We start from the raw sequence: 23,680 nt of genomic DNA, 5'->3' as shown, positions 1-23,680 counted from the left end.
AGGTGCCTATACACACTGTATGTGAACATTACTAATACAGTTATTCCATAAACAATAACAAATAACATTAACAATAATGTTACCATAATACTTGTGAAATTGAACAAAGAATGTATAACCTATAAGCAGTCTTGACTCCATCTTTGTGTTCATTTGCTAGTCAATTGCAAGTCATTTGCTAAAGAAATTGCTAAAGAGGCTATACAGATACTGTAGATTATTATTGTTGCAAACCCATAGCAGAAGTAACTTTAATCTGCATGGATGCATTTTGTACAGCACATTATATCAAATGGATAGGAAATGTTTTACTGAGATAAATGGCTTTAATTAGAAATGCATTCCTGGGCCTCTGCAGTCCGTCTCTTATCTGTCTCTAACTGCAGCTTCTTTTCTGCAGCTTTTCACCTCTGATTTACAGCAGTTGGAAACCATTCAAGGTTCTCAGAACAGCTATGACAAAGAAACTATTCTGTTTACCTGCTACCCGGCTGCTTTATTGCCCCATGGGATATGAGGTCAGTCTGGAATGAAACTGAAGTTTATGAGACATGCTTTGTTGTAGTTGTGAGCATATGTGGCTGGGAATAAAGGTTAACTTTACACACAACCTAAAATCTCTTTTTTCTTTCTTTTTTTTTTTTTTTTGCTCTCAGACAGACACTTCAGACACTTTCAGTTAGAATATATGCATTTATTTTTTATTTACAAAGTTACCTTAAAGGATTATTTTTCCGATGTGATTTAACATTCTCAGGAAATCAGTACTCCACAAAGAAATTGCCCCAAAAAATCTGCGTTACCAAAACAACAAATTCACAAGCAAACAGCAGAATCACTGACATAAATAATGGTCATAATTTGACAGTACACTTCCTGTTATTACACCAATACTATTAAGTAAATGATCATCTACAGAAGACTAGCGGCATAAAGTAATATTTCCAAACGTTGCAACAGCAACATCATTCAAAAAGTCCACAATTTGGTTTCAATGTTTCACTAGTAAAAGCAAGCATTTAGCTTTACTGCGTGTCTGTTCAGTGAATCAGCTAACATCAAGACATCTCACTTTATTAAACTATCTGAGTCACTAGGTTGAAGATAAATCCTTAAAACACTTGAGAGTGAAATGATTGCTATACCACCTAAAACTAACCCATTTAAATTAGATCTTGTTATTTTGCTAAACATTTTAACAGCTGATATATCCAGATTTTGTGCACCCACATGGTGAGCCTGGGACAGCCATGTTTTAAGCAGAGTCCGTCTGTGGGCTGTCAGAAAGTGCAGCACCATATGCTCCGGGTTGTCGCAAGCGGGGCGAATGGTAGTGACGATTCTAGGGGCCCCTGGCTTTAGGGGGACCCCCGCGATTTCAACCGAGGGGTTAAAAATCTTGAAATACAAGCTTTAAGTAAAACAATGTCCCATACTTCAAGGTCTCAGAGAGTCTCTCCCTCTAATTTTTGTGAGACACACTTAATGCGAATGTTTTCACGGAGGTTTCGCAAACGAGCACTGCGGCTTGTGATCTCCTCCACGTAGGATTTGGGGAACCAGCCCCTCTCTCCATCCGACAACCGAATCCCCTCTACCCACCCTGTGAAGTAAAAACATTCAAATTTCATTTCGCTCTTCTGCAGTCCTCCCACTTCTCTTCTTCAAAAGGGAAAAATGGAGTATAGCCAGGACAAGGGAAATTATTTTCCATACCATCACTTGTAATTGTTACAGCTTGAAGGATGTCTGCCTTCTCCAGCGTTAACTCATCATGCTCCTGTGACTGGTAGCTCTTGATGCACTGGACTTGAGATAGATCTGTATAGACACATGCAGAGAAACATTAAAGGGATACTCCATCCAAAACTAAAAAAATATATAATAATTTACTCGCCTTCATGCTGTCTCGCATGTATAAAACTTTCTTTCTTCTGTGGAACGTAAACAAAGATTTTTAGAAAAAATAAATTATATTATTTTTCTAAAAATCTTCATTTGTGTTCATCTGAGAAAATTGTAATTGTTGGGCGGAGTATCCCTTAAATGATTTGTATGCAAATGTAAGTCTTGGCACCAAAAGGCAGATCGTTTATTTATTTATTTTAAGTCTTTTTCATTGTATGTTCCATCTAAAGAAGCTTCAGAATACCACATTTTTTGTTTAACAGTAGAAATATGGTCATGCAGGTTTTAAAAGACATGAGGGTGAGTAAATGTTGAGAGAATTTCCATTTTTGGGTGAACTATGCCTTTTAAGAGTTTTATTTGAGGCACTTGGTTCACAAGTAAACAGGATATTCTTGAGCAGAATTGTATATTCCACTTTGTTTTCAATGTTGTGTCAGTGAAATAGCTGATGACTTTATGTCAGGCAAAACAGCCCCCTTTATTATCATCATAAAGTATCTGGACCATCTGGTACAAACTACGGCTTAACCTGGCCATGAACCACCAAATGCAACCAGCCACAATTCATTTTTAACATGCCATTTAGATAACAGTGTTAAATCTTAAATGTAGTTAAATCTGAATTGCATGACAAGAGTGAGACAAAGAAATTACACACCATCATTCTCATTGGTCTGCTCAATGGCTGCCTTTGGGTCTGAGGGAAACATGGCTGTGATCCACCTCTGTTTGCTGCTCCTACATATAAAACAAAATGTTCTTTACTCCGTTTTATGCATCTTGTGGGAATATATTTCCTGGTGTGGCTCATTTTCTAGGAACACTCAGATCTATTTGTCATTGACAGGATTTTGGATGTTAATATTTGCGAATTATGTGCATGTCCTCACTCTGTGGGTGACTTGAGCAGAATCTGGTGTTTTAGCTGTTGCCCCTCACATAACTGCAGGTAGAATATGAATCCTGAGATTCCCTGAAGTTTCTGGCTTAGATCTTTTACCTTGAGGTCTTCAATCTTTGCATGTACAAACACCATGAACTTCCATGAGCTGTGACAGGAAAGATAAAGGACAAATTGTGTAGCATACTTATATCATTTACACAGGGTTTTCAAATGGTTTTGCTTGATTCAAATATTACATTGGACATTGGTCTCCCATCCCATTAGACTTACTCTTTCCTCCGGGACAGCAGAAGACAGTCATTAAACAGATGAAGGTACACAGGACGAGTGGTGAGTTTAAACTTAGACCCAGATATACTCAAGTTCTGTGTGTCCACTTCCAGAAGTTCACCATGTTTGACCAGCCAACGAGACTGAGAGATGAGAGGGAAAATCTAAAATAAAATAAATAGAATTTTACAAAAGAATTTTGTATATTTTTAATAATTATTGTAGGTTAAAAATGTAGACCCTCAAATTCACCTTTCAATTACACACTTCACTTACAAATGGTCCCCTATAGGTCATGTCTTATTTGGCCTCTCAATAAATAAATAAATAAAAATTGCTGTATAACACTCCTGCATGATATAAGTGTAGGTGAAAGTGACATGTGAAGGCCAAGTATGGTAACCCATACTCGGAATTTGTACTCTGCATTTAACCCATCCAAGTTAGTGCACACACATTAGGAGTAGTGAGTAGTGAACACACACACACACACACACACACACACACACACACACACACACACACACACACACACACACACACACACACACACACACACACACACACACACACACACACACACACACTGCAAACCGTGGACACACATTTGGGCAGCCATTTTTGCTGTGGCGCCCGGGGAGCGATTGGGGGTTAGGTGCCTTGTTCAAGTCATTTCCTGCCGATATTGAGAATCGAACCCGCAACCTTCGGGTTAACAGTCTGACTCTCTATTAGGCCAAGACTTCCCCAACACCCCTGCATGATATATTATACATATCTACTTTTACAATAAATGCTTGGTGTAATACCTTGCCCTCAAAGTGAATTTTCTTGTTTAGATGAATTAGTTCTTCCATCCTCTTCATGGACTGCACACTGGAGTTACATTCCTTTATTATCTAGTGCAGCAAAACACATTTAGTTTTAATTTCATGATTTTTAAAACATTGTTTGTGACAATTATGAATTCCTCTCCTGCTTTACTCACCTTTTTGAGCTCATTAAGTGCTTTGGTGGCAGTGTCCTCATCTCGTGATCCAGGAGTTGTTCTCTTTAAGATGTTCTATAAATGGACAAGGTTGATAACCACAAGACAATTTAACTGATGAATTTTGTAAGCCTGGTTCTAAAGCTTGATGATAGCTTTCAACTTATAAGATAAAATTTGAAAAGATAGAGATTGTGCACTGTCCATGATGGAATACCTCCACTAGCATTTTGAGTCGTGTGATCCTTTGAAAAGGAAGGATAAGGAATGATGTAAGAGGCAGCCTCTGGCATATTGGGTCCTCTTCCAGGCGAGCAAGGATTCCAGGGAAACGAGGATTCTCTTGCCTAAGAAAACACCACAAAGCAAATGTATGAACCTCTTAAACAGGGCAGTAATTGCAACATGCACATTATTATGCTCGTTAGGGAACTTTTTTACAGTAAGAGACTGTTTACAGTAGCCGTTGATAGGTCTGTTCCTGATAAGCTTGATTGGTGACATAAGGCAGATAAACCCTCCGCAGTGCAGGACAGTGGTCAAAGACAATGTCACACACGTCAAAACGCAGAATGTCCCCTTCTAACCTATGCTCTAGATCTTGAAGAAACCTATGGACATAGGGAGAATTGAAAGGGAGAGAGAGACAAAAACAGGGATTTAAATTTTGCACATCTCAGCAGAAGGCCCACTCTTTCAAAAACAGCAAAAATTGTAGAACTCTTCATCTTTATTTACCTCTCACTGACTTCCTTCACATCAGGCAGTTTGGAAAAGAGCCACTGCCTCTCCTGCATCCCAAGACTCTCACACAGCTCAGGAGACATCATAAAATGGTCAACTGCAATAGACAAGCTGCGTATGTATGAGGCCTCTGATGTCACTAACTCAAACTTGGCCTGAAAAGTCAAGAAAAAAAATAATTATTTATTTTTCAGCAAAACTTGCTGGTTGAAACACACTTTCTGAATGTGTGGAGTCACCTCCTGCAGTTTGCGCTCTTCATTGCTGAAGTTGTCAAGTTGTCCACTGGACCGAACATCAGGAATATCCTGCCAAAGGGAAAAGGCGGAGCCTCGTGATGAGCGGAATGAGCTGGATGGCGAGAGGTTGCCTGGGGACACAGAGTCCCCTCTTTCTTCATCAGTTCCTGGCTCTGCCCCCTGCTGCCTCTGAATCTCTCTGTTGATAGCAACATCACTGTATTCCTGATACAAAATCACTGAGAGAGAGGAAGAGAAAAATGGTAAATGATACTAAAATATAATAAATAATATAAATGTGTATATATATATTTATTCATTTATTTATTTATTTATAGGTCTTACAGTTCGGCAAGAATCGTGATAGACGTTTAGAGCTACTGGGAGGACTGCCTCCATCCTCATCAATGGAAACCTTTCTCATCCTGTGAAAAAAAAAAAAACAGTAGAAAATATGTTAAAACAGAATTTGTTATATTCTACTCACTACATTGTTCTCTGTGGGTACTAGCTGAGTTTTAGAGCCACCTTTGCTTTGAACTCCTCCTGTGCAGTGGCAGATTACAGTCAGCAGAGGGCAGTGGTGGTGCAGACCCCACCGGACTATGTGGTGCAGTGTCACTTGATCCCCCTGAGAAGCAACGTCTGGAGTTGGGTTTGTCTACAAACAGACAAGGGAGGGAGAAAGTATACAAAAGGGATAGAGCTGAAAATATAGCACTGATGTGTCATAATGACATCACAGCACAAGACTTTCACAATAAAGTCTTTCATTAAGCTAATCAGTACTGATGAGTCACTTACAGTCTGAGCTGAGGTTTCCAGACAGGTGGCGGTCCCGGGAGGCCACACGAGCAGAAAGAGACTTGCCCAGCTTAAGGGTAAAAGAGTTTTTCCTCTGGGAGAGTTGCAGGCGGGAGATGAGCTCAGAAGCAGAGAAGCGCCGGCGCTCATTGTCTGCTGATCGAGAATGGGACAGAGATAGTGAGGTCCCACTGTTGAGGGCAGGGCCTTCCAGGGCTCTGCAGTCTTCTAGGCCCAACCTCTGCCTCCCCCCATCATTTACTCCCCCCTCTGATATGGCATCCTCTTGAGGGATATCTAAGAATGGCTTTGGAGAGGTCGGTGTGGCAAGAAGAGAGAAGTCCTCATCTACCCCTGGGAGCGGGCTGGAACTTTGGGATGTGGGGATAGTAGAGCCCACCATGCCAAGCCCCCCTTCTACGAACGATTCAAAGGATGTTGGGAGCAGGTAATCACACTCCACACCTGGGCTGCTGAGAGGCTCATCACTCTGAGTGTCTGGAGAGTACACCCTCATCCTACGCCCTATTAGCAACAAGGAACATGATAAAAGGTACCATCCACTTGTTACATTCACCTGTAGTTTTAACAGACACAATCACTTTAACACAGTAGTACATAACCTTGTTCTTATTGGCCGGTCAATAGAACAGATTTTGGATAGCTCCTTAAACAAACACACTTTATTCAACTCAACTCATTAGTAGAAACTCCAACATCCAAAATGTGTATTGTTTTGAGAAGCCTCCAGGGACAGGCTTGGGAACCACAACTGTATTAAAACATCTGACAGGACATTAGTATGCTTTTAAGGATTGCACTAAGAAAAATCATCTATCCGAAAGCTCTCGTACAGTTTCAAGAGTGGTGAAAAACTGAGCACTGTGACAAACTATTTATTGTTTAAAACAGGAATGTAGGGCCAATGTGTCAAGACTTAGTTAAGTGAGAGTGGCACTTACTTATGGACTTCTCTTTTATGGATCCCAAAGAGGTGCGTCTTTGAGGGCGAAATGGGTCCAGACTTTGGAACTCTAAGGGGGAAGAGGGGGAACTCAGCTGCTGAGACTCAATAGAGTTCCTGTCCCCAGGTGCATATGAGGACAGAGGCAGAAATAAGTCTCGAGAGCGGAGACCCTTAACTTCTGGTTCAGGGTTTTCATAAACGGTCTCAGGAAAGCCAGTAATGGGTGTCCACGTTTGATCCTGAGCCACTTCCACATTATTGCTATCCTGGGTCAAATAATTGTCCAGTGTTGTGTCTGTACTCCCATTCTTGGCAAAGTCAGATGGACTGCTTCCATTGCATCTGACAGGCTTGGAGCAAAGAGAGGAACTACAGTTTTCCGGTGTGTGTGATTGGAAACCATTAACGCTTGGCTGTTGAAGGTCAATGAAGGCCAATGTCTCTTGCTGGCACACCGCAATGTGCTGATGCTGCCGCAGGAGAGGCCTACCTTCCCGAGAGTCACTCAGAGCCGGGGCCTCAACTGAGCCTGGGAACCACATGTCAGAGCTCTCGCCTCTGCAATGGAACGCTTGGAGGTGAGGCTGGAAATCAAGAAGAGGAGAGAATCCATAGCCAGGGAGCATGGCTCAGGAGGGACATGGGTACTGCAAAGCAATTGGGGAAAAAAAACAGACAGAAATAATGTAAGGTATTATAATTAATGTACCCACATAACCATTGTTCTGAGAGATGCTGCATTTCCAAATTTCAGCACAAAGGAATAGAGCCCTCTGGCCAATGTTTTTGTTGTGCCAGCACAGATTTATGCACAGTAAAGCTTGGCTCATCTCTGCAGTTCTTAATGGATTTGGTGATCCACTGGGTAAAGTTAAGTCTCACTGAACAGTCTCTGCTCTTCCCCCCGTGGCAGACTTGGCTCAGTCGCCGCCGATGCGTCTTCCTGTTCTAATTAAAGAGCGCAGCATGCAGCCCTACACCCCTATACTTATCTACATCATTTACAGCTGGATCCCGTACTCGAAACGGCATCTTCATGCAGAACGTGCACTACAGAAGCAAAGTCAGTCACATGAGGACACTCTGATTTCTCAAACTATGATAATGGGCAAGTGTCTAGTCTTGCTAGCAGCTTATACCTGAGATGGAATGCTTCACAAAGAAGAACATGACTGAGAATGTCATCTTGGAAGAGTTTTTTTTGTTTTGTTTTTTGTGCATATTTCCCATGTTTCCAAACAGCTTTCTATTTACCTAAACAAATCTGGGTCATGGGAGAAGCAATGCTTATTAGTATTCAGTGTCTTGCCCCGAGGGACAGGCAAGCCTAAGATAGCTTGAGCTATGACATTTCCTGGGCTATTAAAGCAATGAAGCCTCAGCAAAATGTCAGTGCTGATGACCCACATCTGCCTTAATCGCTGACCCGTGAAATAAAAAGAGATATTTTCTAAACTTGGAGATGAAATCCACCTAAAGATGCTAGTTGGGTTGCCCCTAGGTGTCTTAAACTCTACCTTGCATGCAATTTAGGCGTCTGTATGTCATGAACCAGAAAATGAAAGGTAATACTTACTGAATAAATCATTGTTTATTGTAATAGTTTCAAAAATACCTATGGCAAATCTTTGCACATTTTCTGAGAGGAAACAAAGTTTTATAGTCTCCCCCATCTCAGTTTCTCTTTTAAAGCTGATTGTACACACGGCTAAATCCAACTGCACGAATTTAACATGATCCACAAGCAAATACTCTCTCTCTCTCTCTCTCTCTCACACACACACACACACACACACACACACACACACACACACACATATGAAAAGCCCAGGTACCATATAATATGACCCTCTGTCCTGAAAAAAACTATGCACATCTATACCAACATTGCACAACTAAACCCAAAAACATACTGCACAAATGGTTACCTGTTCCCTATACTCTAAACAAAGGTTCCTTTATTTCCCCAGATGCAGAATGTTGTTAGTTGCACAGGAGATGTGAGATTTACGGAATGAATCTGGATTCATCACATGCACACAGAGAAATAAAAGTCAGTTGGTATTCTCAGTTTGTCTCTGTCATCCTCTGAAATTACATTTCCTTTCTGCTCATGTCACGGCTGTGTGTGCTATTAGATAATGAAAGCAATTGCCAAATAGCTATTCAGGCAATGTTTTAGCAAACTCACATTTACATCTGCACTAGTTTTCGTGTTGAATATCCTGTCATTTGGAAATAGGTCAAATTGTGGAAGCAAAACTTGGGAGCTGTTGTAAAAAATAATTGTATTACAATTTACTGTGCTACACAAATTAAATGTACTGTACAAATAGCTACAGTCACTTTGTGAACGCTGTGCATAGCTATTACTATAGAGCAAATTCAATAATACACTACATTACAGTTCATTACCATATATCTATTCCATACATTCAACTTGATGTCTTGCCCATTTTACAATTCTCAGTAATATCCACCATGTAATTTTCCATGTTCTCAACATGTTATTTCCTTATGTTTTGGTCTTTGTTGTATACATTCTCCCTGTAATTTTGGAGGCTTCCTGTAAGTCAGGGCGTCAACAAAGTAAATGAATTGAAAACTGCCATCTTCTTCATTGTTGCTATGATTAAAGAAACCAATGCTGCAAAAGCCCATGCAGACTGTTAAGCACCACATGTTAAGAATCCACAAATATATTCAGCGATGTCAACAATAACAATTGATATCAGGACTAATATTTTGCATTTGAAATAAAGCGAAATATTTGTTTTCATAGCATACAGCTATCACTAAATCGAGTTAAATCCTACTGTTAAATAAAAATAAATATTTAATAAATTACTGTACATAAATTTTACAAAAGTTTTAAAAGTCAGAATTTAAACACCAAACAAGACCAAAAAAACAAAAAATGTTCCCCCTATTAATTTGTAGAATTTTTTTGCTTGTTCGAGCACAGGGTCTAACAGTGTGGTGTGATAGGCTTCTGTTTGTATGTTATATTGCTCTGAAGCAGACTGACACTGCTGGTCTAATTGGCCTGTGACAGAGAGCCCAGATCCAGGGTGCATCATGGCATCTGCCTTTCACACTCAAACACCTCTGCTCATTTTCAGCTGCTGCAACTTGATGGCAAGATGCAGGTGGTAACAAATAAAAGATAGACATTATTAATTTTGTCAAAGATTAAGATTAAAGGGATAGATCGATGAAAACAAATATTCTGTCATTATTTACTCACCCTTGTTGTTCATTGTCGTTCTGAATGTTTTGATGATGAACTTCAGATGAATGGAAAAGTTTAATCTTTTTTGATTATTCAGAAAGTCTCCTTTTATGGCAAATAACAGCATACAGATACGGTACAACATGAGTGCGAGTAAATAATGACAGAATTTTCATTTTTAAGTGAACTATTTCTTTAACAGTTTCCTGTCGTGAAGTGACCTTAAACTCAAATGGTATGATACCTTACTCTTGAATCTAGACAGGGCAGCAGAGTTGCTTCAAAAATACATAATTAGAAAAATAATATGTTTAATGTGTTCAATTTTTCCTTTATATAATGGATGATATTATAATGGACACCTCATGTGTAAAAGTATAATTCTATAACAAAAGATGCAAATTCATTGTTGAGATTTTTATATAATAGCATTTCAATTCTGGTGGGGTGAGTGAGGACATCTGGAGGAGAAAAACACTTCTTTGTTTGTGTTTGGTGTGGGGTCTGATCCCCAAAGTGCCTGAGGCCTTCCTCCACCTACTCCATCAAGACAGACAGCAAAATCCCTTTTCACATTCACAAAGCATTGACATTGCCCTCAACCATCTCAACAACAACACAACAGAGAGAGAGCAAGAGAGAAGCCCATAAGTGTAACAATACCTGGTTTAAGGTATTACTCTACACTGTAAAAATAAAAGGTGCCTGGAGGAACCTTTTGGGGTTCTTCACTTTGCCACACCGGCGGAACCGTCTGTAGATCCTCTAGGCACCCTTTAAAAAGGGGCGGTTCTCTGAGGAACCACACAGGTTTCCTGAGGAACTCTTATATAAGGCACTGTGTGGAACCATTGTGGGTGCTTCCAGGAACCAAATTTCAATTTTATTTTATTTGTATTAAATTAATTTCATGTTGTTACTATGGTTACCACCATTAACTTCTATTATAATAAACAAACTGAACCAAATACAAAATAAGAATTGTTTATTACATATTTTAGATCCATTTTAATACACTTGGAAAAAAAAACTAGTAATAGATTAATATCAATGAATACACAAAACAATTTTTTATAATAGTATAATACATAAGTAACATGAATAATCAACCATGTGTATACAATAAGCTACACAAGAAAAGACATCTCAACAAAATGCATGGAAAAAACATGTTCCAAGTAATAAATCAATGTAAAAAATTCAAATTTTGACTAATTAAAAATGTCCATCTTCACTTAATTTTAAAACATGTGTTTCAGTCCGCTTGTTAAGTCTGACGTCACTGTTTCCAAGTCCAAAAGCTCTATCAGATGCCAAAAACAAACAACAAACAGTGCTAATATACACTCATTGTGCTGTAATATTCCTGAAAATTATGATCCTAACATTTATCTCTATTCCGAAATCTCAGATGGTTAGTTATCCATAAAATGTTGAATCATAAAATGTTGAAGTCTGGGATGCCGTGAGACTGGAGACTGTAATGTACACTATGGCTTTTGAAAAGCTTAAATGTGTGACTTGAATCAACAGTTCCCATAAATGGTTGTTGAGTATTCTCAATATCTAGAAACAAGATAGAGGAAGTAGAAGTAAAGGCTTCGACCCGGAAACAGTATTCCTTATGTCACAACAAGCAGAAAACATTTTCCATTTTTCCAAAGTTAAGGTGCAGTAAAATGATCTGTTGTTCTGTGAATGTTCACTGGTGAATTCAGTCATTTCAATAAGAATCCACACGATCAGCAATTTTGTGTGGTGCTTCATACATTACGTCACTACACTGCTGACAACGGTCAGTGGACCTTTTTGCCTGTGTAATTTCACGAAATTCACAAATGTGATGCACCTTTACCCACTGCAACATAAAATGCAATCAATTATAAAATCTTCACAAGGGACATGTGAGGTACTTAACGAGTTAGAAAAGTGAAAAGGTGCATCAGCTTCATTTTCCTGTTTGTTTTTCCTCTTTTCTGGTGGATGGTCCAGGCACTTCAGTGATTTTCAGGTCTACAGGAGGATTTTTATTCTTGATCAAACTTGTATTTCAGCTTACCGAGATCCCTGCAAAGTACAACATTTACTGTTAGTAAGGTTATTAACGTGATAGTTGTGAAATTTAAATAATTTCCTCAGCCTTGTGACGTTCCAAACCTGTTTGACTTTCTGTCTGTGGAACCCGAAAGCAGATCTCAGGCATAATGCAACCCGTCACCATTTCATTATCACTGCATGAAACACAAGCATAAAAAAATTGTGTAATTCATTCACACCATTCTTATGTACACTTGTCTAGTTCAATTCAATGCAACAATTTATGTAAAAATGGTTAAGCTCCAAAAATGTCCCAGAAAAGATCCTAAAAATAATCAATGAGTTCACAACTCATGTGTTATGGGTTGTGTTGTAAGTCTTATGAAGCCATATAATAGCTTTTTCCTTTTTTTTTGTCGAAAAAGACTAAACTTGAAGTTATAATTCAGTATAACTGATTAAAAAAGTACACAGTCAAACAATACAATTTCACGCAGAGAAAGTTCATAGTAATAAAGTACCTGCATGTGGTGTATAGGTAACTTACTGTAATTCAATGTTGCCTCTGAAATGTTCAGATTATTTTAGAAATGTACTGGTTGTTCTGGGGAAACAAAAGAACAAAGCTGATTATTCACAACATAATATTTATTTGACAAGTAAATGGCTTTAAAATGGTATTTGAGAGAATGAGGGGACCTGTAGTAAGTAAAGTTAGGCTAAACAAAAACAGACCAAACTATATTAACCTGCTTTTGTTATTCATAACAAACGCCAATGAGGACAGCAGGAATCAGTTAAATTAGTTAGGCTAAATCAGCAATTTGAAGACACAGTTTTACAGAATATGTTGAATTGAATGACTAAATCAATCTAAGACAATAAGTCAATAATTTCCATTTGTTCATTAACTTACGTTAGATCAACGTAGTTAGCATCGCGGCTAAAACCTTCATACCAGATACTATGCAATAAACGAGTGGTAAACACTGTAACGTAGTAATGTATAATAAATTTAGTTTATATATATATGTGTGTTTGAATATAGTGAGTAGACTCTGTATTTATATTTATTTGGCGAGTTTACAAACCTTGTAACGGAGAGCCGAACAAACGGCGGAAGCTTTGATGAGAGGAGCCGTTACTTTCCCGATGACGAGGATCAGCTGAGCTTTGTTGCGCGCGAGCAGCGCGAGGATCACTGAAGCGACGACAGCAGAGGATTAGCAGCAGTTTCGTGACAGAATAAAACGTTTCTCCTCCTGGTTCTTCTTCTTCAAATAATAATTTATGAAGAAGTAGGTAAAAATTATTATTTTATTACTATTATTTATTCAATAATAATTAATTAATTCTTATTATTAATATTATTATAATTTAGTGTTGTTGTTTAAGGTTTAAATTAATCAATAAAATAGGCCTATAGATACTAAATAAATGTAAGCTACCCAGGTGAAAAAGACGTAGGCTACTGTTAAATGTATTAAAAATGCATTAAAGTATATTTGTATTGTAGGCCTACTAAAAACACACTCAAGTACATTTTTAATTGTACATCTTTTTCACCTGGGTATGTATACTGAATCAAACTTAAGTAGCCTATAATAATAATAATAATAGGATAATAATAATCTCATTCTGGCCTCACTGAACCATTGGGTTCCTCCAGATGCTGGCTTTAACATAAGAGATCTTCCAGGAACCACTTAAATGTTAAAAGATCTTCCAATAACCCTTTTATCGCATTCAAGTTCCTCTATTTTCCCCCAAAGCACTTCGAGGTCTCATAGTAATGAAAAGGTGACTCCAGAACCTCTGAACTAAATACAAAGTGCTTAAAGGATCCCATAAGTTCCAGCAAGAACCTCAAAGATTGTCAGTGCTCCTCCAGTAACCCTACTATAGGAGAAAGAGCTTTGAGGCACTTAAATTACATTTTGAAGTTCCTTGAGTATCCGACAGGATATTTGAGGCTCCTTTAGTTTTTACAGTGTAGCAAGCCGAGCTTGTTCAGACCACCTTGAACCCCATGGTCTCATCTTAAAGAAACCACACCTTTAGGACATCCGTGCACTCACCTTCTATCAACATTAACACCTCCCATATCGGACACACCCTGTCAAATACAGGAGCGATATGCACACAAGCAGTAGTGCTGAGTGTGGAAACAAAGCACTATTATCACATGCTGCAGTTCAGTATGAGTGCAGATGATTTTCAGTTTTATACACACAATAAACTAAATATAGTGCTTTGAATACTGCATTTTTAAGCAGAAACCACATCACTTCACATTAACCGAAGTCCACTTATGTTTGGATAGCCACTTATAAACACAGACTTCTTTAGTCTGTCACTAAAAATATTAGTGCTTTTAAATAAGTTAAATTGCAGACAGTTGCACTGTTTATTGTGTTAGTATAATTTCATAGAAAATAATATAAGTAGCAACAGGCTATTTACAGGAATTTATTGAGCATCAACAAAAATCTTTAAGAAAATCTCCTAAGTCAAAGTGCTTAATGTCAAGTAAAATCAAGACTGACCCTAATTACTTTATTAATCAGTTCCTCAGTGCCAAATGCCAAATGGCTATAGTTGTAGCTAATTTGCCTTCGTTCTGTCTCAGTTCTGGTGTGTCAAGCTCTGGTGTGTCCAATCAATTCCCAATGGGTTAAGATCAAGCCCCACCCTACATTTTACACTTAGAAATACATCAGATTATGAAAGTTAAATGGGTTGCGAACATCTCTTTGTCAGTCACAGTATCTTGATGATTTACTACTATATTTGCATCACTGCACTCAGTATTCCTGCTGATGTTTGCCATATTTATACAGCTCAATCAGTTCTTTACTGTGCCGCTAAATTTGTGTCCAATTACAACGATGACCTACTTTCACCGTTCCATTCACTTCACACTCATTCACACTCAACTTCCTGTTTTCCTTCAGTCGCTGCTTGGGAGGTGAACTGAGCCAGGCGAATGCTCCCCCCCCCCCTCCCTCTGCTTTATTATTTGGACAGGTAAAGACTAGTCACTCGAAGCAGCTTGTTTTGAAATGTGATCTGTACACTGCTTACACCTCGAGACTGACCATGCATGCAGGAGACGACAATAAAGGTTTGTGACATTGTAACATGCCGACATAATCATTTTAATCTATAAATGGTCTAAAGTTTTGCTGGTATTCCTCAAGATTTTCTCTGAGAGACCGCATTCAGGTCAATACATGTAATCAAATAAAAACACAAATTATTTTATTCACAGTAGGTCCAAGCCAACAGAGCTCCTGAAAAAGCCTGCAGGCTGTGTAGCTAAACAGGTGTGCATAGAGCGGAGCCAGAGAAAGGCCTTTTACACATACCTGTAGGGCTTGGCTTTTGCAGGATCACTTTTCATAGACAAACACAAACATGTGCACCACACACAAAAACAAATCCCCTAAAACACTGACATACATTTGTGCACGCATATTTAATGTACAAAAAATATGTCAAGATATCCACGCATCTTAATTAAATATGCTTTTTTTTAAATGTATTTAGGCAATTTAATAGCCTGTTATAGACGCTGGTTCTTGCGTTTTTTAAACCATAAACTTCAAAAAGTTCCTTCAAGCGGTGCTAGTGCCTTCCAACACAGTACAACAATCACACTAACCAATTTCTTCTAAAGTTTAAGTCTTGAAATCCAAGGACAGTTTGTGAAGGCAAAATGAGGACACAATAAAAATGGTTAACCATTAAGCCTTTTGTGAGCCGAAGAAAAGCAAGTTCATTATCATGGCCGACCCCCACTCCCAATAAAGATCTGACACTTTCCACATTCCCCAAATAACTGCGCTTCTGTCATTCCACTTAAATTGCCCAGTAAGCTGTACCCGAGAACAAACAAAGAGTCTCGTCTGTCTGAGCTCACGCAACAAGAACAGGCCTTATTTGTGTGGCTGCATCCTATCTGTGCTGACCATTGGGGGAGGCACTAATAGCGTGCAGTCACACAAACAAGGTCTGTTCTTATTGCTCCCCAAACCTCTTCCTTCACCATCTGTTCATTCTGCAGGTGAGCTCTGCTGTTTTTTTTTAGCCCTTACAAGCCCTTTAAGGCCAGTAAGACTAACAGTTGAGTGAAGGGGCTTTAGATACCCATTCCACCCCGAGTGGCCCTGTTGACCTGAATTCGACAAGCTAAATGAGGGTAAGTGAGGAGAGAACGTTTTTGCATGCAAAGAGTGGGGACGGAATATTACTGGGTGTGGCATGGCGTCCTTTTCCCCCAGACTGCAGTTCTAGTACATGTAGGTGCAGATACAGAATCAGCCTGTTGCCTCCAACTGACAGGTGATGGGGCAGGTGCTCCTTACGCAGGACAAATGATGGCAGGGAGGGAGGGAGAGAGAGAGGAGTTAAAGTTTGCTTTATAGAGTAAATCAGTGTCACGCAATGATATGCATTACACTAAAGTCAAACGATACAAATAACCATTTCTGATACCATGGTTATTGTATTCCATGGAAACCATTGTACTGAATGATTAGCATAAATATATAACACGGCATCTAGGTCAATGACATAAAAGAGAAAAATATCTCTAAGCACGTCATGCGATATAACCATCCTGAAAAAAGTTATATTATCATATAAAAATATTTTCCTTACACCTTGATAACACACGAGTGTACAAATCCTAATCATTATTTTGACTATATTTTTTCAGGTACATTTTTTTGTTTAAAAAAGTTTTTGTTTCTGCATGCTGATTCACACCACATGACTTTAATTTGGACATTTTCTCAAATAATAATAATATATTTTAAGTTAACATAATAAAAATAATAATACTAATAATATTTTAACAAACACACATTGTGTGAATAAAGAAAGCATAGACTTTTAGAAAACATCTTTAAAAATGTATTTAAAAAAAATCTAAGACATACTTATAAAAGATTGTACCCACCAAGTAATAGTAAGTACCTTGTAAGATTTTATTTTCAGGAATTTCTTTCTTTTAATGAGGCTTTTTTCTTCAATATGATCATAAGAGAGTATCACCCTGATCACCTTTTTTATTTATTTTTTATTTATATCCTAAAAAACATATCAAAATGAATTTTTCACTCAGAAATGACAAACATGCTTATAATATAAGAGGTATATTCAAATCATTATATGTATAAATAGCGATTTTAATTGTTTTTGTTAATTGTTTTAAATGTTTTTTTGAATCAATTAATTTATATGACAAAAAAAATGTCATGTCTTGTCATTTACACTAAATCGTGAGAAAAACAACATATTTTCCTGGTACACATTCCAGTTTAGTTGTATTGTTACTAAACATTCTGTGTCATCTATTGCCCCCCTCCAATCTGTTCTTATCTCTACCAGCATAAATGAGCAATCCAAACCTGCCGAGAACTATGAGAATGCATTGAGTCATACAAACACACACAGACTGGCACGGCCGAGCTGCAGGAGCGGCAAGCCGCAGGTTACGATACACATTCCAAGGGTCCGTCCGCCCCCACTGTCTCTCTAATGTTCATATCTGCCAATGTTGACTAAAGCAAAGCACCATCAAACCACACCCTGTGGGATCCATCCATGCTCAATTATACATCCTAAAAGCTTACAAAATTCAATGTCTTCAAGGGTCTAAATAGATGTCAGTGGAGAATAGGGAAGAGTTTCACAGACAATTCATCTGGTACACAAGGTCCATCCAGTCTGAGTGCATGAAAAAAAAAATCACTCGATCTCACTCCATTCAAAAAAGCCCCATATTTGTATGGGATAATCACTCTCAATACTAAAAGGATATCTCTTACACATCCAATGAAATGACGCAGCACATGCAGACAATGGTTTCTGAAGCTATACAGGATGAAGAATAAGGCAGGGAGATTTTATTGTGACTTGATACTTTTTTGTTTACCCCACATCCTCATGTTGGCATTCACTCATGACCCATCTTAAAATGATCTCAGTTTCCAGGCAAATGACCTAAAATCGGATATTATAAAACCAGTTTAAGCTGCAAGGTTTCTGCCGTTCAATAATTTCGTCTGGGCAGTCAGGATCATTTCTGTTCCCGCACAGCAGTGTAGAGGAGAACATAAAGTCTTCCATCAGACAGGTGCTAGGTCATAAAGAGGACGTCACACCCTCCCTCTCAGAAAGAAAAGAAAACACTCTACAAAACACATGCTCCACACATGGCATAAAACAATCAGTGAATACAAAATATTAGAAATGATGCCTTGGCATTGGCAAGTTTAATAAAATAAGTTTAAGTACTAAAATAACACACAAAAATAAAGCTAAATAGAAATATTTTTCAAAAACTATATTACTACAATAGTATATAAATAATACCAGAATAACACTATATATTTTTGATATTCAAAAGAATTAACTACAAATAAACTAGTACAATAACTTTTTTTCTTCAAAGAAAACACCCTATTAAACTCCTGTCTCCTCAAGATCTCATCAATGCATATATTTGACAAGAAAGCACGCAATGAAAAGTCAGATTTCATAAACTCAAACAGTTCTTATCAAACTCGTCCAAGAGCAAATTATCTGGACTTTGCAATCCATAAATATTTTATAGCTTATTAGTTTCATACTCTTTTACTGTACATCAACAATGATCTCATTTGTGTCAGCTCTTTTTCTTCTTCTAAGGAATCGATCTAGAACAAAGTTAATACTTAAATGAAACTTAACCAGGAATATTAAGTTTTATGATATCTGAAAGAGCAACAACTGAGCAACACATATGTCCTCTTTCCTATGTCAATCAGTAATAGAATTCACAGTTTATTTGAGCAAAACCAATTTATATCAACAAAGATCCACTGCCAAAAAAAAGAAGAAGAAAGAAGCATGAGGAAAAACTGACCAACTAACAATCTAAATTGCTTCACACGGTAAAACACAGTCCCTGACATCGAGTTCATGACTGCACTGCCATCTATCCATGTTCAGTTCTTTTACAGCGTGTTCCAGACAAGCACTCACCTGCCCCTCACATCAACAGAAGCTCACGCATGCACACACTTACCATCTCTGCTCCCTGCAGCAGTAGAATATTAAGGGTCATATCCTGCTCAATCTATCGAACTATTATGCATGCAACATTAGCTTGCAAGCGATCGTGCAGCACGGGCATATTTGCATCTGACTGTGTCTGTTAGCAGGGCTGGAGGGCAGTGTTGCTGCCTGCTCTATCAGGATTTTATAAACTGGACCATATCCCAGGCGTATCATGAGATTTGTCTATACAGGTGATGAGTGTCAGATGTGCAAATCAAAACATTAAACTCAGGGATGGAAATTAACTTTTTTGTCCACCGGCCACTGTGGCTGGTGGATTTCAAAATCTACCAGCCACTCAATGTTTTTACCAGCCACTTTCTTGTTTTTAACCGACAATGTGTAACTGCATGTGAAAATTAATACTACAAGATCTACAATACTTAAGCAGTTTATTTAATCTCAAGTCTCAATGAAATACTGACATTTTCTCTTTCTCTCTTATATATATTTCTCTTTTTTACCTGGATGTGGCATTTGAATGATTCGTGGTCTTTTATGGCTTCCAGTTTTAGGTTTTTAGTCCCAATAATGAAACTAGGGCTGGGCGATATGGACCAAAAGTCATATCCCGATTATTTAGGCTGAATATCGATATACGATATATATCCCGATATTTTTTACGCAAAGTGAGAGCAAATGTTCAGTCAAAGTCAAAGCCAAATATGACATGTCACAAGTAGTTTTATTGAAACCGTCTATTTCCACATGCACAAGTACTGTCCCCCTTTACTTAACATAAATTGTAAGAATATGACTAATAGTAAAGACTAGTACTAATAAATAAACATTAGGCCTATGCTAAAGCTATTAAATAGCAGTTCCAAACTAGTTTTTGTTAATACAATGTTGGTATGAGCCACTAGAGTCATTTAAAAATATAAAAAATAACACAAAGAAAAATAAAGTGGCATTTTGGGGTTAATATGGAAACGACAGTTACCATGGTGAATACACAATATTAACAATAACTGTTAATGAACCATGGAAACTGCTCCTGGTGAATAGTATGAAAATCATCCCTGCATTACTTTTATTTTGTGTAATTTACAACGTAACGGCGTTGCATGCTCGTAGTTTATTTTGCACTTTATATACAGTGAGGCGATACACAGCGCGCGCCGCCGCATTTGCGCGTGCATTTGAAGAGTGTGCGCTACGAGAACAGGATAACGGCTGACGTGACAGGACAAGAAAGTCCGTTTTTCTGAGGTGAAAGACTTTATTTCAGCGTACACTTATGTCCTCTAAAAGTGTCCGCCGTCTGTGTGAAACAGTATATTTTTATTTACCCGCCACGGTGGCCGGTAGGTGAAGCGAATTTACCCGCCACAACACAAAATCACCCGCATTTGGCTGGTGGCGGGTGCTAATTTCCATCCCTGATTAAACTGCATGCATGAGCATCTGTTCAGAATGGTCTGGCAGTACAACGCAAAACCCAGTGGGACAGGTATAAATGACCTAAGTTTATGTGACCTTAAACATTCACCATGTCACACAGTAAACAGGAAGCAGTGATAAGTTTGTTGTTGGCAGCAAGAGATTACAATGTGTAAAAATGACTGTAGGATCAGGCACTTCTTTGAACAGTCTGAGACCACTAGACAATGTTTGTATTATATATACACATATATATCATATTAAATATAATTAATATTAATTAACATTCACAATAAATTATATATGGGCAGCAATTGGGAGCTGAAATTAAAGTTATAATTGAACTTCTACTGAAAATTAAAGTAAAACCTAATGATCATGTTCTCCAGCTTGATTTCAGATTATCCAAAGAGCATATTGAGCTTTAATGGAAGCAAGAGCATCTGACCATCATGCAAAGTTCCCATTATCAAATTTACCTGATTAAATGATGTAGAAATAATGCAGATTCTGAAATATTTCTTCCTAATTTCTCTTCACATTGTTTCATTGTTTTCAGTTTTTCGAAATCCTACAACTTTTCATTTATTTCCTGGATTAAATTAGATTCTGGATCCTAGAATTTCCATGTGGTCTCAGACTGTTGGTCAACAGCATATATAAATCTTCCTCATACACACAAAGTACACAGTCTTTCCCCAGAACAATGTGGTGATATCATCTAAAATTCCACAGATTTTGATTTACAGAAAGCCAGTACCTCATTTGTATCAGTGGACTGTGGGCTGGATGGGGTCCAACTCCAGTGTGCAAATCCAAGTCATCCAGGACTGTGGCTGAGGTGTTATAGTGTCCATGACTGCCTTGTGTTCCTCTCGGCTACTTTGTTTCCCCTCAGCTGCTCTATAACTCAGTCAGCATGCTGCGGCTTGAGCCCAGATGATCCAAGTGTTCACTTCAATCCCCTTCAGACACAAAAATACAGTTGACAGTACACAAATGAAACCCTACTAACTGTTCTAGCTACTTAAAAATACAGATTTCTCCTCCATCTCGTTCCCCTTTCCTCATATTTCCCCTTCTCTCCAGCAACAAATGCAGAAAGACATTTGTCCTCCTCTCTCGCGCTGTCTCTGGCTCCCTCTTGCACTTATTTATGGTTTTATTTGTAACACCTGCCAGCAGAGGAAAAGGAGAGAGGCGCAAGCAGTCGTCTGGTTCAGAGGAGAGTCCTTCCTGCCAAGGAGGGAGAAAAAGCATGTGTGTGTGTGTGTGTGTGTGTCTGGATTCCTGTGTGTCAACAGCAGTACTTTGCAAGTGGATAGCAGGCGGTCGGTTAGGAGGGTTAGTTTGGTGGGGGCGAGAGATAGAGGGTGGGAAGAAGACTGTATGCGAATATCCTTTCGTGCATGCGAGTGTGTGCATGTGTGTGTGTATAATTAGGTAAGTATCAGTTTGAAGATAGCAAGTAGCTGAGAGGGCATGCCGAAACTCACTCAGATATGCTCTTTAAATCCTCTTTAACTCCTCTCCCTTTTGCACACCTCATTTATTCACTTATGAAGAACTGAAAGAGCCGTTCATCAAGCAAGCACGTGTGAAAGTTTAGAAGATCAGCAAAAAATCATTGAACTCTTTGGTAAACAAAACCCCTTCATGTTAATCTCCAGCCAATTATTGATGTGTTTGCACTGAGAAATTAGTCTATTCAGTGGGAAAAGCACATTGAAGCGTGACGGTGTGCAACGGGGTCTCTCTTGCAGGTGATGAAGCACACAGAGTTATTATATAGTTATTATATAGTTATTAATAAGCAAAAGGGGCTGCTGTCCACGTTGCATACTTCAGCACCTTGACATGTACCAACCAACCCCGCCTGCAGGCTGAACAGCGTAGGAACGCACAGCAATCATAACAATCAAAAAATGAAGGAGAGGGAGAAAAAAAGTCTTAAGAGCCAGAGGCGATGGAGATTCTTTTTCGATTTTTGAGTGGGTGGGGTTACAGACAAATCATTATCAGAACACCTGTCTGCTTCTCACTTTAATATATCAGAGTTGCTTGATCCATCCATTCCACACACAAAAAAAGGGGGGATAGTGTAGATGCATTTTTGGTTGGTAAAGGCTTTCAAAGGGGCAGGTTGTACGTACAAATCTGGCCTCGATGGTGTGATCAAATTAAATGGAATGTGAGAACCAGAGATCTGCAGAAAGTACAGCTGAAAAGTGGGGCAGAAGCTGCCTACATGGACGTGTTAACCAAAGATTAAGGATCTGATAAGTTTGCCAGCTGGCATCAGCGCTCAAGCTCTGGAACACAGAACTTCAGTGGCTTAGCATTAGTGTTGTCTTATTCACCTTTCTAACTTGTTCAAGCATATCATTTTCGTTCTTGTTCAAGCTAACCATTTTTGTACAATTAGGCATTGTTCGACAGGACAGGCGTAACTAGGAATTAAAGGGGTAGTTTGGCCAAAAATCACATTTTGTGATCATTTTTCTCGGCCTAATGTTATTCCACACCTGTATGACTTTGTTCTTCTTCTGTGGAACACAAAATGAGATATTTAGAAGAATGTTCAAGTTGCTGTTTTCCATACGTTGAAAATGAATAGTGACCACAGCTGTCAAACAAGATTTTCCGTGACCAGTGACTTAAATTTAATTCTGTTCATCACACAACCTCATGTTATCACACATCATATGGCTTCAGAAGTAGGGCTTCACAATTAATCAAAATAAAATCAAAACTTAGTGTTATTATTAAATCACAAAGGCTGTGAATTAATTTAAATAAATGCATGCACTGTGCATTTCAGATTACAGCGCAGCACTGTGTATATTTACACACAACCAGCTCATGATCCAGTGGTTTCAGCAGCTTAGTTTGCAGGAAATGTTGGTCTACTACATAAACTGATCTCTGCATGCTCTGTTTATAATTTATTATATTATAATATGCATTTGGAACACAACACGCATCAACAATCTCTCTAAATTTGTAAGGTGGCGGCTGTTGCCAACAAAAGAGAAGCTTTAAAATCCCCTGGTGGTTTACCACCGATATAAAAGCTCCATGGTTTGTTTGAAAG

General features: G+C 38.4%; 1 protein-coding gene across 2 annotated transcripts; it reads right to left on the bottom strand.

Annotated features, from left to right (window-relative positions):
• Nucleotides 1-679: 679 nt before the first annotated feature.
• Nucleotides 680-23,336, bottom strand: arhgef19 (Rho guanine nucleotide exchange factor (GEF) 19). 2 transcript variants are annotated; one of them, XM_082145333.1, is made up of 16 exons: nucleotides 21,347-23,336; nucleotides 6,823-7,474; nucleotides 5,861-6,385; nucleotides 5,585-5,717; nucleotides 5,402-5,481; nucleotides 5,057-5,295; nucleotides 4,812-4,972; nucleotides 4,532-4,684; nucleotides 4,291-4,420; nucleotides 4,074-4,148; nucleotides 3,895-3,984; nucleotides 3,086-3,249; nucleotides 2,802-2,960; nucleotides 2,570-2,649; nucleotides 1,717-1,821; nucleotides 680-1,603 (listed from the first exon to the last, which is right to left on the bottom strand). In XM_082145333.1, exons 2-16 carry the CDS (start codon nucleotides 7,451-7,453, stop codon nucleotides 1,446-1,448), a joined length of 2,883 nt encoding a protein of 960 aa, XP_082001459.1. In that variant the 5' UTR covers nucleotides 7,454-7,474; nucleotides 21,347-23,336; the 3' UTR covers nucleotides 680-1,445. The 2 variants fall into 2 exon arrangements, with proteins under 2 accessions (XP_082001459.1, XP_082001460.1); XM_082145334.1 differs by lacking the exon at nucleotides 21,347-23,336 and adding an exon at nucleotides 19,172-19,410.
• Between the last annotated feature and the right edge of the window lie 344 nt (nucleotides 23,337-23,680).

This window comes from Leuciscus leuciscus (assembly GCF_965113295.1).
Source record: "Leuciscus leuciscus genome assembly, chromosome: 18".
Lineage (NCBI taxonomy): Eukaryota > Metazoa > Chordata > Actinopteri > Cypriniformes > Leuciscidae > Leuciscus > Leuciscus leuciscus.
This window is presented reverse-complemented; position numbering and strand designations above follow the sequence as displayed.